This window comes from Lepus europaeus, chromosome 4 (assembly GCF_033115175.1).
Source record: "Lepus europaeus isolate LE1 chromosome 4, mLepTim1.pri, whole genome shotgun sequence".
NCBI lineage: Eukaryota > Metazoa > Chordata > Mammalia > Lagomorpha > Leporidae > Lepus > Lepus europaeus.
In genome coordinates this window covers 162,354,235-162,367,507 of record NC_084830.1, presented here as the reverse complement: position 1 = coordinate 162,367,507, position 13,273 = coordinate 162,354,235, and the positions used below count along the sequence as shown (strand labels likewise).

Genomic DNA, 13,273 nt, shown 5'->3' with positions numbered 1-13,273 from the left:
GCATGTTCCACGGGGGGTCCTGATGTCACGGTTCTCAGATGTGTGATGGTGCTGCTGCCTCCAGAGGTGTCCTGGACATCTGTGGAGAGGTGGTTGGTGCTGGGTGGGACCAGAGACGCTGTACAGTCGCTGGGGCGTGGGCCGTCCCGCTGGACACTTAGCAGAAATCCGTCATCGCCTGAGCTTAGACCCTGACTCCGTTTTGGATACGAGCTTACAGTGTGCCTGCCTGGCTGTAATGGCCATTGAGTGCTTCGATGAGGCGCTCGGTGTGCACTTGGGGAGGAACTGTCATTTGGGATCGGCGATGGCAGCCGGCCCCGTGGCGTCGGAGCGGCCGGAGCCTCCCGCCTTTGCCAGCCTGGACCGCGTCCACTTCCTCCCCGTGTGGGTGCACACAGTGACCCCCGGAGGGCGTGCAGCGCTCGTCTTGCCGTAGCTTATGGCCTCATGCACGTCGTGGCTGCCCTGCCGTGTCTGTAGAGCAGGTGTGTAGACAAGCTGTGCCGTGGCGACTTCAGGTCAGGATCGTACCGGAGGGCGTCGGGGCTGCCAGGCTGGGGCAGCTCTCGACAACCCCCAAGCAGCCGGGCAGGGGACCTCTCTGTGGCGGCACTGGCAGGAACAAGACTCATCCCTGAGGTCCCAGGCCTCAAGTTCTCTCCTAGCACTGTTGCCCTGCACGCCTTTTCCACGGGGTCTCCCCGAGCCACCCTCCTGGGTCTGTGGAGTGTGGCAATGCGATGGCTCCCGTGTCCCTGTTGTGTGTGTGAGCTGACTCGTGGCTGGTGGGTAGACAAGTCACTGCGACATTGCTGACATAAGGGAAGAGGCAGAAGCCAGCGACAGGTTCCGACAGCAAACACCCTGTGTGTGATCCTGCCAGGGAGCGGCCGTGTGCGCTCTGTCAGCCCTCCTTGTCCTCTGGGCACTCTGAGCTTCAGTGTAAAGTAAGCATTTGGCAGAGCGCCCATGGCCCATACCGGAGTGCCTGGGTTCAAGTCCAGCCCTCTGAGTGCGGCTTCTGGCTGCTACACACCCTGGGAGGCGGCAGCCATGGCTGAATACTTGGACACTGCCACCCGTGCGGGAGAACCAGACATCGTTCCTGGCTCTGGGTTTTGGCCTGGTCCAGTCTTGGCTGCCTCAGATCATGTGGGGAGTAAACCCATGGATGGGAGATGTCGGTGTGTCAATTTCTCTCCCTTTGAAGTAATTAAAATAAATGAATTACATTTTTTAATGAAATAGGCAAATACTCTTAAGAACATATCCATTGATTCTCTCTACCCAGGGACAAATCTTCTGTAGACAAAGTGTGAGTGAAACTCCCATTAGCCAAAGTTAACACAGGAAAAGAAACCTGGCATAAACACACACACACAAAAGTGTGCACCTTTTGGTTTTTCTAAATCAACGGAATGAAGGGGAGAAAACGCACGTGTGCACAGTTAAAGGAGCAAAAGAAGGTGAAGGTGCAAAGTGACTGTGGTGTTTCAGAGTTAGCACAGAGCCCCACGGCTCAGGCCAGGTCGGCTGTTCTGCCTGGGTTAATGTGGCTTTCGTGGCCAGCCTCTGGTGGCCGCTGTGGCTTTGCTCTGCTGGCTTGGGATTGCGTGTCTCTGAGCCGTATGCGTCTGGGTGGCTCGGGGGAGCGGGAGGCCTTGTCCCCCCTGGCTGCCAGCTGAGAACTCGCACACAGGCTCAGGGTCAGGGCGTCCGCGTGTTTGCACACCCACCCTCACAGAGACTTTCCTTAGACGGCTAGGCTCCCTGGGTTTCACATTGGAAAGCAAAATGCCAACGTTGGGCTCAGCATTGTGATCGACCTTCCTGCCATGACTTTGTGCACCTGCCACTGTATTTATTACAGCTTGCCGGTTACCTTAGCACTCTCCCTCATTGGGCGTTAAACACCTCGGAACGCCGGTTCTGTCTGTCAGCCGGTCTCCACGTCGCCAGTCCTCTCTCTCCCTGTGGGTTCTCAGATTGACATGGACTGAGGGCTTCTGCTGGCGCTCAGACCTGACAGCAGGGGAAACACCCACCTGGGGGCTCGCTCACACTCTCCTGTGTGAGTATAGAGGATACATAGATACGTAACTTGCTTTGCATTCTGTTTGAAAAGCAGAGAGACAGGGATCTTCCATTGTCAGGGTCGCTCCCTGGATGCCCACAACAGCCAGGGCTAGGCCAAGCTAGGGGTCTGGACTCCATCTGGGCTTCCCTCGTGGGTGGCAGGGGCCCAAGCACTTGCGTTGCCATCTGCTGCATTAGCAGGACGCTGGATTGGAAGCAGGGGAGCCAGGCCTGGAGTCAGACTCTCGATACGGGATGCAGGCTGCCAGGCCCTGGGGGTCATGAGAGCCCATTCCCTGCCATCACCCACCGCTAGAGGCTCTGGCTGTGATGAGCACCCCTGATGGAGTAAGCACTGGCAAATAGACACACCTGGTACACCTCTCCTCTCTCCTCCTCAGCTAGATCCACGCCTCTCTGGATGTCTTTTGTGTTTATAGATCTTAATTACTTGAGTTAGTTATTTTATTGACTACTTTGAATCAAAACTGCCTGCCTCTTGTGGTTCAAAATATCACTTGGTGTACTCTTCCCACTTCCTGGGGGAATGCAACAGGTGCACCTGGCAGTATCAGCATCATTTCTGACCCAAAGCGGATTTGGCCACCAAGACTTGACCTGGGCTGGCTGGGCTGTCTGATGACTCACCACTGAGCTGGCCATGGGCACACCCTCATAGCTGGAGAGTCAGCCCCTGACCACGTGGAAAACTTCATACAGCTGTTCTGTGGGCAAGCCACGCAGAGGAGGGCCGCACCTGCTCCCATCCTCTAGCATCCTCCATTGCTCCTGTGTGCAAAACCTGGAGAACCAGACAGGCCCCTGGTACACACATGTAAAGCAAGTGCAGTTGGAGGCAGCCGTGTTACAGCTCTGGGCGACTTTCCCCCAATGTCTAACATCCCCTACATCCCTGGTATTGTAGAGTTCACAGGGTGTCCGTTGTCATCCGGCATTTCTTACTGTGTGTGCAGTCTGTGGAATCCACCCTTTGCCTAGGATGCCTGCCTTCCGCTCCCCGGTACAGGGATCAAACATCTTCGTTTTTTTCCTCCAACTTCTCTAGGCCACCTCTGGAAAACACAGCTGCTGGCCCCTCTGTGTGCAGTTCTTGGAGAGCACGTCTTGCTCTCTTTTTTCCTGCTTTCTGGAAGATTGTTGTTCTTATATTACAGTCATTTTTCACTAATTTTTGTCCCTTTTTTCTTTTTATGCATGCAATGTTTTCCTGTAGTTCTTGTATTATGTGCCTTACAGAGTGCAGAGAGCCCACAGTATGCATTATGTCGTTTCTTCCCCCCTCCCTTTCTTCCACCCTCTATCTTTTCCATCTCTTTTTTTCAAAAAGGCTTCACATCTGTGCTCATCTGTTGTTCATTCATATTCAGGAGTGGGGACCGGGTGACAACTGGGAGCTTGGTATGGGGAAAGGGGCTTGTTGTGCAGTGAAACTCACATAGGATGAAAGCCAAGTTGCTCCTCTGGGAGTCCTTGATGCTAGGATGCAGACATCTTTGCTCCAAAGCTGCTGTTTCTCCAGAGGAAGCACTCTGTCCTCTATGTCCGTGAGCTCTAATAGCAGGCCCAGGGAGTGTGCAAGAAAACTGGGAGTGCTCAGGCTAGTTTAGAAAGTTGAACTCAGTCTGCATGTCGTGTTGTCCCTGGGTCAGCCCTGAGTCCTGAGTCTCCAGTCTGTCCTGTCAGGGCCAGGCAGGGAAGGTCCCTCGGTGTGCTTCTCCCCTTGTCCTTTCAGCTTTGGACCTAATCCGTTGTGTGACAGCAGACTGCTCCGAGCTGTAAAACTTCCATGGGTTTTACGATGGTCTGTGCTTTTCAACAGGGGTATCTAGCCATTTATGTTTAATGTGGTTACATATATACTTGCATAAATCAGACCTCTGGGTCCATTTTCCTCCTTGTCCTATTCTTTGTTTCTTGGTTCTATTTTTGCCTCCTTTTGGGCTGATCTCAATCATGCTGTCATACATCTTTTGTTGTGTTATCAATGATCAGTCTTCTGTATGTTTCTGTAGTGGTTCCTATAAGGGATGTAGCATGCCACAGCCTCAGGCACCCTGTCCCTAAGTGAGTGCATCTTCAGCTGACATCCTCTCACTCTAAACAGACTACCTGCACTTCTGCCACCCAGGGCTGATCCGTGCTCAGCTGAATACTGGGAGAGACCACACTGCAGCCCTGGGCATCTCTCTGCAGACTTCTCCTGCCTGGTTTTTGAGTCTTTGAGTTCCTGGCTGCCCTGGACCCCAGCTCCACACTCCAGCACTGGGAGGGAGACCTTTGGCTCAGCTCCATGTCTCTCCTGGGCTGCGCCCTGCAGAGTCCTCGTTCAGTACTCAGTGGGCAGTGTTATGGCTCCCTGGGGTTGGGTGCCAGCTCTCAGGAGCCGCTGCCCTCTGCTGCTAGCTGACCAGGATCTTGTGGACCATGGGTTCAGATGTTTTCTTAGATACTTCAGGAGCATCTAAGTCCCGTTGCCCCATCTGGGCTGGAGACGAGATGCACTTTCAGGCCCATGGAAATGCACATTGCTCACTCTGTGCCATCTCCTCTCCTTGCCCCTTGCTCCTGTGGGTTTATCGTGTTGGCTGTTTCTCATGATGGTGGCTTTGCTGCCATGTACGCGGCATTTCAGCAGAGACGGGTGGAGATTTGGTGAACTGATCACTTGCACTTAAATCCTCCTGGTATTCCGCACTTGCAAAGCCAAGGCTGACGTGTGAGGTATTTTTGCCAGTTGCAGGATTGGCAGTGAGTGTGACAGGGGAGGATTAATGAACACGGCTTGTCAGCTGTGTACCACCACTGTTGAATCATTTTTCCAGAGATAAAAACCCCTTATTGGTTGCACACAAACCCTGGGACGTGAGGTGGCAACTCGGGTTCCTGGCAGCCGAGTGGCAAGAACAATTCTTGTGTCTCCTTTTGTGACCCCGCAGGCCTCATGGGGCCAGACAGGTTGAGAACATGCAGTCCTGCAGACACCCAGTCCCTGCTGGGTGGCCCCAGGCCCTGTGCGGTGAGAACCGTGATGCTGCTGCAGGCTGTGGCTGCAGCTCTCACAGAAGACAATCCAGGGAGCCGGCGACCATCTGCATCGGGGTAGCAGGCTCTGGGGGTGCAGGGAGAGTGGCAAGACACTCCTGGGTGCGCTCCCTGTAGACAGGGACAAATCAGGGCCAGGAAGATGGGTGGGGCTGCGCCTGGGTAGGAGGAAGAGAGCCACAAGAGAGGACAGCCTGACCCTGTCCCAGCCCTGGCCCTAGGTCGCTTCAATCCGGGAAGAATTCTAAGTCCCTTGGAGAAACGACCCAATGAACCCCAGCAGGTGCTGTGGGGAGCCGTTGGTTCTGGGATCTAAGAATGAATGCTAGGCCCGCAGTCAGCAGTCAATGAACAGAAAAGAACTGGACAGTACGAGAAAGAACGTTTCCTTTCTTTTAAACCTCACTCATAACTCTGTCTTGCAGTCTGTGCCACCTGTGGTGCTGTTACAGTCCAGCAGGTTGTCTGCCCACACCGCAAGGCCCTTCTTTCCAAACCCGAGATGGTGCGGTTCCCTGCTGGGACTTAACCTTCAGCGCCTCTGTGGTCAGAAGCTGAAGTCGGCCTGAGTCACAGCCTCACCGTGGCTCAGAACAGCGCCCCCGTGAGGAAGGGGCATGAGCTGCAGGATGAGGCCTGACGGTGCATCTTGGTCGTTCAGATGCTGTGACTCTGGGAGAGATTGGGAACCTGAGTGCTGTGAGCACCACTGCCATCCTGAGGTGTCTCACGTTGCTCTCAGAGCGGCCCAGGAGGAAGTCGGGGGACTCTTAGAGAACGTAACTTGGTTCTTAATGACCCCCTGCTGACATCCCTGACTTTTTTTTTTATAAAAAGATTATTTAGTTGAAAGGTAGAGTTACAGAGAGAGGGTCAGAGTCAGAGTCATAGAGTCTTCCAGCTGCTGGTTAACTACCCAAATGGCCGCAATGGGGAACCAGCACTGTGGCATAGCGGGTAAAGCTGCCACCTGCAGTTCCGGCATCCCATATGGGTGCTGTTCAAGTCGCAGCTGCTCCACTTCCAATCCAGCTCTCTGCTATGGTCTGGGAAAGAGTAGAAAATGGCCCAAGTCCTTGGGCCCTGCACCCACGTGGGACACCTGGAAGAAGCCCCTGGCTTCAGATCAGCTCAGCTTCAGCCACTGCAGCCTTCTGGGGAGTAAACCATTGCATGGAAGACCCCTCTCTCTCTCTCTCCCTCCCCCTCCCTCCCTTTCTCTGTAACTCTGACTTTCAAATACATAAATAAAACTTAAAAAAAAAAATGGCCACAACGGCCAGAGCTGGGACGATCTGAAGCTAGGAGCCAGGAGCTTCTTCCAGGTCTCCATGTGAGTGTAGGGGTCCAAGGACTTGGGCCATCTTTCACTGTTCTCCCAGACCACAGCAGAGAGCTGGATCGGAAGTGAAGCAGAAAGACTCAAACCAGCACCTATATGGGCCAGCACTGCAGGCCATGGCTTTTCCCACTATTTGACAGTGCTGGCCCAGTCATTCCCAACTTCATGTCTGCTTGCCACAAGAACATCCACGTGAGAGGTCACTCGTCCTCCTGACCATTCCCAACTTAGGCATCACTCTGTGGCTGTGACGTGAATGTTCCTGTGAGATGCTGTCTCTTCTGAGCTATTTCTCGGTTTTATTTCCTAAGTAAAAAGGACAACTTTCCATTGACTCCCAAGTCATAAACTACCAGCTCCTAGAAACACTGATTTCTTCGGGGCCCTTCTGGGCAGGAACACAGGCCTCGGTGCACCTGGCCCACCATGGACATGGCTGGAAGGCTGTCACGGCAGACTCCAGAGTGCATGGCAGAGTCCAGTGATGATGGGGACACTTATTCAGAACTGTATTTAAGACTTGTATATGTATTCAAGGTGAGCTTGCCTCGCTTTCCCAGAGAATAATCCTTCATGCAGTTCTTGCTCAGTTACTGCCCGCAATAGAAAACCCGTGGTGTGGGCAGAGCAGGTGAGAAAGGCGTCCACTCCCAGGCCAGCGCTGAGGCTCCCAGGTGGCCACCAAGTTTAAGACGACATTGTAAACCCTCCTGGGTGAGCTTCTGTGCCCCCATGAAAACAGGGTGCCTAGTGGATGGGGGGCCGGATCCTGGCCACACGCTGTGGTGGTGTAAAGTGATGGGGGGATTCCATTGACATGGCACTCTGAGGACCAGCTATGGATGTAGAGGACAGAGCATGACTGTTGGGGCTACAGCTCTCTGTGTGCGGCAGGGCTGTGCAGGAGGCGAGAAAGTGCCAGAACAGGACAGGGTGCACAGAGCGTGCTCAGTAAAGATGGCGCGGTCATCAGATACACTTGACTGATGGGTGACCCCTGTGTTTCTTTCTCTGTCCCTGTGTAGCTGCCGGGCCTCTTCCCTCCACTGTCTCTGGCTGATTTGATGCTCACTATGAATTGCAGCCACCCCCCGGCCTCTAGAAATCACCATTCTGCCTTCAGATACAATGCCCAGTTTGTATCTATTTATTTGAGAGGTAGAGACAGAAAGAAAGGTCTTCCGTCTGCTGGTTCATTCCCCAAATGGCCGTAGTGGCTGGAGCTGAGCTGATCCGAAGCCAGGAGTTTCCTCCAGGTCTTCCACGTGGGTGCAGGGGCCCAAGGACTTGGGCCAACTTCAACTGCTTTCTAAGGCCGTAGCAGAGAGCTGGATGGGGAGAGGAGCAGCCGGGACTAGAACCGGTGCAAACAGAGGATTAACCTGCTGCGCCACAGCGCTGGCCCCACCGCTGCCCGGTTTCACACTTTCACGTGTGAGAACCCAGAGCTCCGGGGCCATGTGTTCACTGCGGTGACAGCTACGTCTGTTCCATGGCTGCATGGTGTGGCACGGTGTGCACATGCCTCGCTTTCCTTGACCACGCGTCATCGAGGGGCTCCCCGGTCGGTCCTGTGCCTCAGCTGCCGTGACTGGTGCTGCGTGGACGTGGAGTGTCTGCTGCGCTGACTTCCTTTCCGGGGGTCCTGGGCCACACACCGAGGTCTGTGAGGGGTCTCTGTGCTGCTCCCCAGGGTGGCCGTACTAGTTTGGGCTCCTGCAGTGTGTGGGTCCCCTCTCTACAGCTTCTCCAGCATCTGCATCGCCCCACAGCTACCGATCGGGATTTGTTAGCGTTGCTGTTGCTCAGGCTTCTGAGCCTGGGTTAGCCATCTGGCTGGTGAGGAGCCACAGCGTTCGGGTGCCGGGAATGGGTTCCAGCTCACGCTCCAGGACGCCTGAACCAGAACCCAGGTGCCACTGAAGCTCCACCGTGCACTGAGCATAGCACTAGCACCTCAGCTCCCTCCTGCGAGCACGTGTGACAGGGATTCACAGGGGTGCTGGGAACCACCCCAGGCCCCTAACAAGGACAGCTTCCCCCCAAGATGTCCCGGCTCGGTCACAGAGGCTACCCCGAGCTTGCAGCCTCGTGGGAGCCCCCTCCTGCCCACAGAAGGTCCAGGGCACACACAGGCTGCTGCCCGCTCCCCAGCCCTTTCCTCCCAGGCCCTCTAAGGGCCATGGGGCAGCCTGGAATATGAGAATGTGAGGAACCCATGTGTGGGATTTTGAATTTTTTTATATCAGATGCAAGCATGGTTTCATCCCGTGGCCCGTGCGCTGTGGGGGGCCCCTCCTGCCAAGGTCGCCCCTTCTTACCTTGCTGTGAGGTGCCAGGTACTGTGGGCGAAGCCAGCAGGTGATAGCCCAAGTCCTGAGACCAGGATAGATGGCTCCAGCCTGGTCCAGCCCCAGCCCTAGCCCCCGGGCCACGTGGGGCGTGAACCTTCAGATGGAAGATCGATCTCTCCCTTTCTCTGTAGCTCTTTCAGATCTTGGAGGGGGTGGGAAAGAAAGGAAACGAAGGAGGAGAAGAGGGAAAGGGTGGTCCAGCCCCGTGGCACCTGAGATGGGGGTGGTGAGGACAGGAAGGGCGAGGACTCCTCTGTAGAGTGGGGGCTGGGCCTGCTCTGCCACGGAGACCAGAGGCGGGCCATGCCTGTGCGCACCCAGGACACGCACCAGGAGCAGCAGTTCATGGCCTTGCTGCTGTCTTGGGCACGAGGTCATGGCTTAGTGAAACCGAGACAGGACATCTGTGTATGCTCTAAAACCTTCTTCTCAAGACACCTCACAGAACAGCAGGGGCCACCTGCGCCCACGAGTTCCTTGTGCGTGACAGGGAGGATGGTGGCTCCCGGCCCAGCAGGGCCTCCATGGCCAGTTTCTGTCCTCCAGCAGGACACTGCGCAGAGGAGCCAAGGATGGGCAGCGAGTGTGGGGGCTCCCGGGGGGAGGGCGGGCAGAAGAGGCTCCCAGCTGGTGTTTGCTGAAGGCCAGGGAGCAGTGGGTCCCGATGCCAGGGGCAGACCCAGCTCAGGGCCCGCGCTCCCGCCCAAGCCGCGGAGCTGGTGCCTGCGCGAGGTCCCCGGGGAGCCAGGCGCGTGGGCACAGAGGGGCGCGTGTTGCCCCTCAGGCCACGAGCACTTTCGTACCTTGCGGCTGCCTTCCAGTTGCTGTGAGCGTCTGGGCGCCTCCTGAGGCTTCTCTGCCCTAGGGCGGATCCTACACTTGCCGGGAGACCACGAGCCGGGAAAGCGAATCCCACAGTAAAGGAGTGGCTTTCTCTGCTCTTTTCCAGGTACCACGACCAACAGGATGTCACGAGCAACTTCCTGGGAGCCATGTGGCTGATCTCCATCACGTTCCTGTCCATCGGCTATGGCGACATGGTGCCCAACACGTACTGCGGGAAAGGCGTGTGTCTGCTCACGGGGATCATGGTAGGCGGCCGGGCCCCCAGCCAGCCTCGGGGTTGGCCTGCGTTGGGAGGGAGAGCCCTTCCAGCCTCGGGCCCTTGCTGCTGCTCCTCCCGAGCTTCCGCTGGGCTCCATGTCCCCTCCTGGCATGCACTGGCCTGCGTTTCTTGGGTGCTTTCCCCGTTTGAGGGCCACGACCCGTGGTGATCATCAAGAAGCACGTGGAAGGGCTTAGACGGCTTCCGTGACGGTACAATGGTGTTTAGTCTTGTAGCAAGTGTTCGCTAAGTGCCAGGAGTGGGCCGCCCTCCCGTGAAGGCAGGAAGAGCAGCCCCCAGCTGCCCCGCCCTGCCTTCCTGGTGCATGAAGTTTAACTCACAGTGAACTCACAGTCACCAGGGCTCTGGATGAGCTTTGGGGCTGGGGGGGAGGGGTGAGTCTGCGTGGGGTCCCTGGGGGAGGGGCAGCTGGTAGGCCAGGCCAGGCCTTGGGAAACTGCAGAGCCATCTATGGCCGTGCCCGCTGTGCTATGGGACACCCGGACAGCTGTGCCCCTTCTGTCTGAGGACCCTGGACGGGAAGGCAGCAAGCAGCCGTTGTGGGGGGGGGGGGGGGGAGAGGGGCTGCTCCACATACCTAGGCCACGGGGCGTTTCTGGCTGGTGGGGCATCCTGTCCAGGGCCCGGGCTTCTGCTCGTTGCTCATGTGCATCTCCGGGTTCAGTTACAGCAGAGGCCCTGCTCTCCCCGTCACTGGTCCCTGTGCACAGCAGGGTGTGAACCCACCCATCCTGCGCAAGGGAGGCACGCGCCCAGGATTTCTCCCCAGGCGCCCCTGCTCAGCTGTGCAGGGCCTTCAGGGCCTTCAGGGCCTTCAGGGCCAGCAGTGGCCAGGAGCGCTGTCTCAGGAGCTGCAGCCAGCCGGAAGGCTGCGTGTCCAGGCCGTGGGGCGGGAGCTGGGACAGTGTCCAGCAGTAATGACCATGAACACACACTTTGGGGCGTGACTGACCTTTACTGGGCCATGCAGGTGAAGCACAGCGTTGTGAATGAGCGAGGACTCAGAGTTCTCCAGTCCTCGCACGTGGGGTGTCCCGTGGTCAGGGGCGGGCCACTTCCTGCTGTCTCCTCACGGATCGCCTGGGGAAGTGGGGCACGCATGGAGGTGCGAGGTGTGCTTATGGAGGGCCCGAGGAGGCTGTCTGGGTGACAGCGGTGTGGCGCCTCTCCCTGTAGCTTCCTGGTGCTCCATGTTGGCACCAGGTCCCCTCCCCAGGAAGCAGCCGTGCCACAGGGTCCACACACCTCTGCTGCTGCGCTGTGGGAGATGCCGCTACGTGGTGGGCGTGTCTGCGGCCCTGCACCCCATTATCAGCCCCTCCAAGGCCTCCCGTCCTGCGCCCTCACTGTGTCACTCTGGATCTTAACGTGGAAGGGAAAAGCACTGGGCAATCTCTGTAGCCTTAAAGCTGTGGTGCCCCAGGCTGCTGGAGACCCCGTCCCCCTGCTCGCCTTGCACAGGCCCACGTCTTTCTCAGTGGACTTGCTGGTCCCTGCGCGGCCCGTTAGGAAGCCCAGCGAGAGCCGCCTCTCCGTTCCCATCCCTGCCTGTGCAGGGTCAGGCTCCGGAGTGTTCTCGGGTGTGGGCAGAGCTCACTCACCCTGCCGCTGGGGTGCCGGTCAGGTCCCGAAAAGCAGGTGAGGTTTTTTCATTGTACAGAGGAGGGGGTTGTTTCCCTGAGGTTCAAGTGCTCCTCTCCGGCTGTTCTCTGACACGCCGCTTTGGCACCCTCGGACGGTCTGAGCAGACACCGCTCCTTGCTGTTTCAGTTGCTTATTCCTTCCCTTGCGCTCCCTGGAACTTGGGCAAGGTGTGCTCAAGTACAATGAGCGCTGTCAGATTCCCAGGGAGTCTCCCGTCTCCATCATCTTTCCATTGGCAACTCAGGCCTTTAATAAACTGTGCAGAGGAAGTGCGATTTCCGGCACTCCTGAGAGAGCACAGGGTCACCCCAGCATCCTCTCGGGGGCTCTGTGTTTCTGGGGCTCTTCCAGCTGGGTCTCTCCCATTTTGGTGGCACATGGACTTTGCGTTCACGTGCTCGGCTTTCATTCTGAAGGCAACAGTTCATCTCAGTGCTAAGCCCGGCAGATGCAGTTTCAAAAAGGCCCACCTCGGGTCATCAGCCTTGCCTGTCTGCTTCCGGAAGCTAGCTGAAATGGAGAAATTACTGTGTGCCCTCATCTTGAATGTTCACATTTCAATTCATTAAAATTCAAAAGTATGCTATAGTTTCAAAAATTTCAATAGCTCCATGTGTGTCGTGAGTCATCTCTCTGGGAGCCAGGGACAGGAGGCTAAGATCCCTCTGCAGGGCTCCGAGCAGAAACACGCTGCTAGAGGAAGGTGGTCTCGTCCTGCCAAGGTGGGGACAAACGGCAGCGCCAAGAAACCACCTCTGCCCGGAAACCAGAGCCCGAGGCCACGCCGTCCTGCGGAGCTCTCGTGCCGGGGGGGTGTCGCCTTGTTCCAAGGATTCCCTGGGGAGGCTCAAGCTAGCAGGCAGTAATGCCCCTGTCCCCAGGGTTGAGAAGAGCCCTGTGCTCACTCGGGGACGTCGTTTTCAAGCACAAGGTCATGAGTTGCCTGGTAGACATAGAAGAGTTGTTTGGGATGCTTCCAGAGAAGTCACGCATGTGTGCCTCATCCTCTGCCCTCCCTCTGTTTGGGGTGTCGTGATGAGCGCAGACACTCGCTCCTCGTGGGCGCCGGTGGCAGGCCAACACTGCCGCGGCCTAGGGCCAGGGCCAGGGCCAGGGCGGCACCAGCTAGCTTCTCGGCACTGCCGCCGACACACGGAGAGAGTGAGTGTGTCACTGAGTGTGTCAGCCTTATCCTGTCTGGCACGTGCTGCCTCCACAGATGCAGCACGTCCTGACAGCTCGGACTTGCCGTGCCTGGGAAGGCGTGCACTGAGGGTCTCCTCGTCGAGCACGCCGCAGGTCTTCCATTTGTCCCCTTGGCTCCTCTGTCCCTGTGCACCTGGGACAGCTCTTCTCGGCCCGTGGACACAGAGTGTAGGTGGCTGAGCTTCGGGCACCATGACCTTTAGACACGGGGTGTTACCTGTTCATTCGCAGGGACGCGGGTTGTTACCCGCTAAGTGCGTCTCTAACACCGCTCTAGGAAGCCCGGGACTGTGCGCCGTTTCCTGCGTGTGGAGCGGGGAGCTGCCCCTCACACTGGTCACACAGCGCACTCCAGGGCAGTGCCCCCACCTCCATGACAGCTGGAAGCCCCACGGCGAGAAGCTTTTAAAATCTCACTCAGCGAGCAAACTGGAAAGGTGGAATCAGAGCAGCAGCCTT

The 13,273-nt window shown here is 57.1% G+C and overlaps 1 protein-coding gene across 4 annotated transcripts in view; it reads left to right on the top strand.

Moving 5' to 3' along the window:
- KCNN2 (potassium calcium-activated channel subfamily N member 2) overlaps positions 1-13,273 on the top strand; it is a 105,783-nt gene that overhangs the window by 73,411 nt on the left and 19,099 nt on the right. For all 4 annotated transcript variants that reach the window (XM_062189303.1, XM_062189304.1, XM_062189305.1 and 1 more), the window contains one exon: positions 9,788-9,929. In XM_062189303.1, the coding sequence (XP_062045287.1) occupies positions 9,788-9,929 (142 nt within the window). The remainder of the gene's footprint in view (positions 1-9,787; positions 9,930-13,273) is intronic.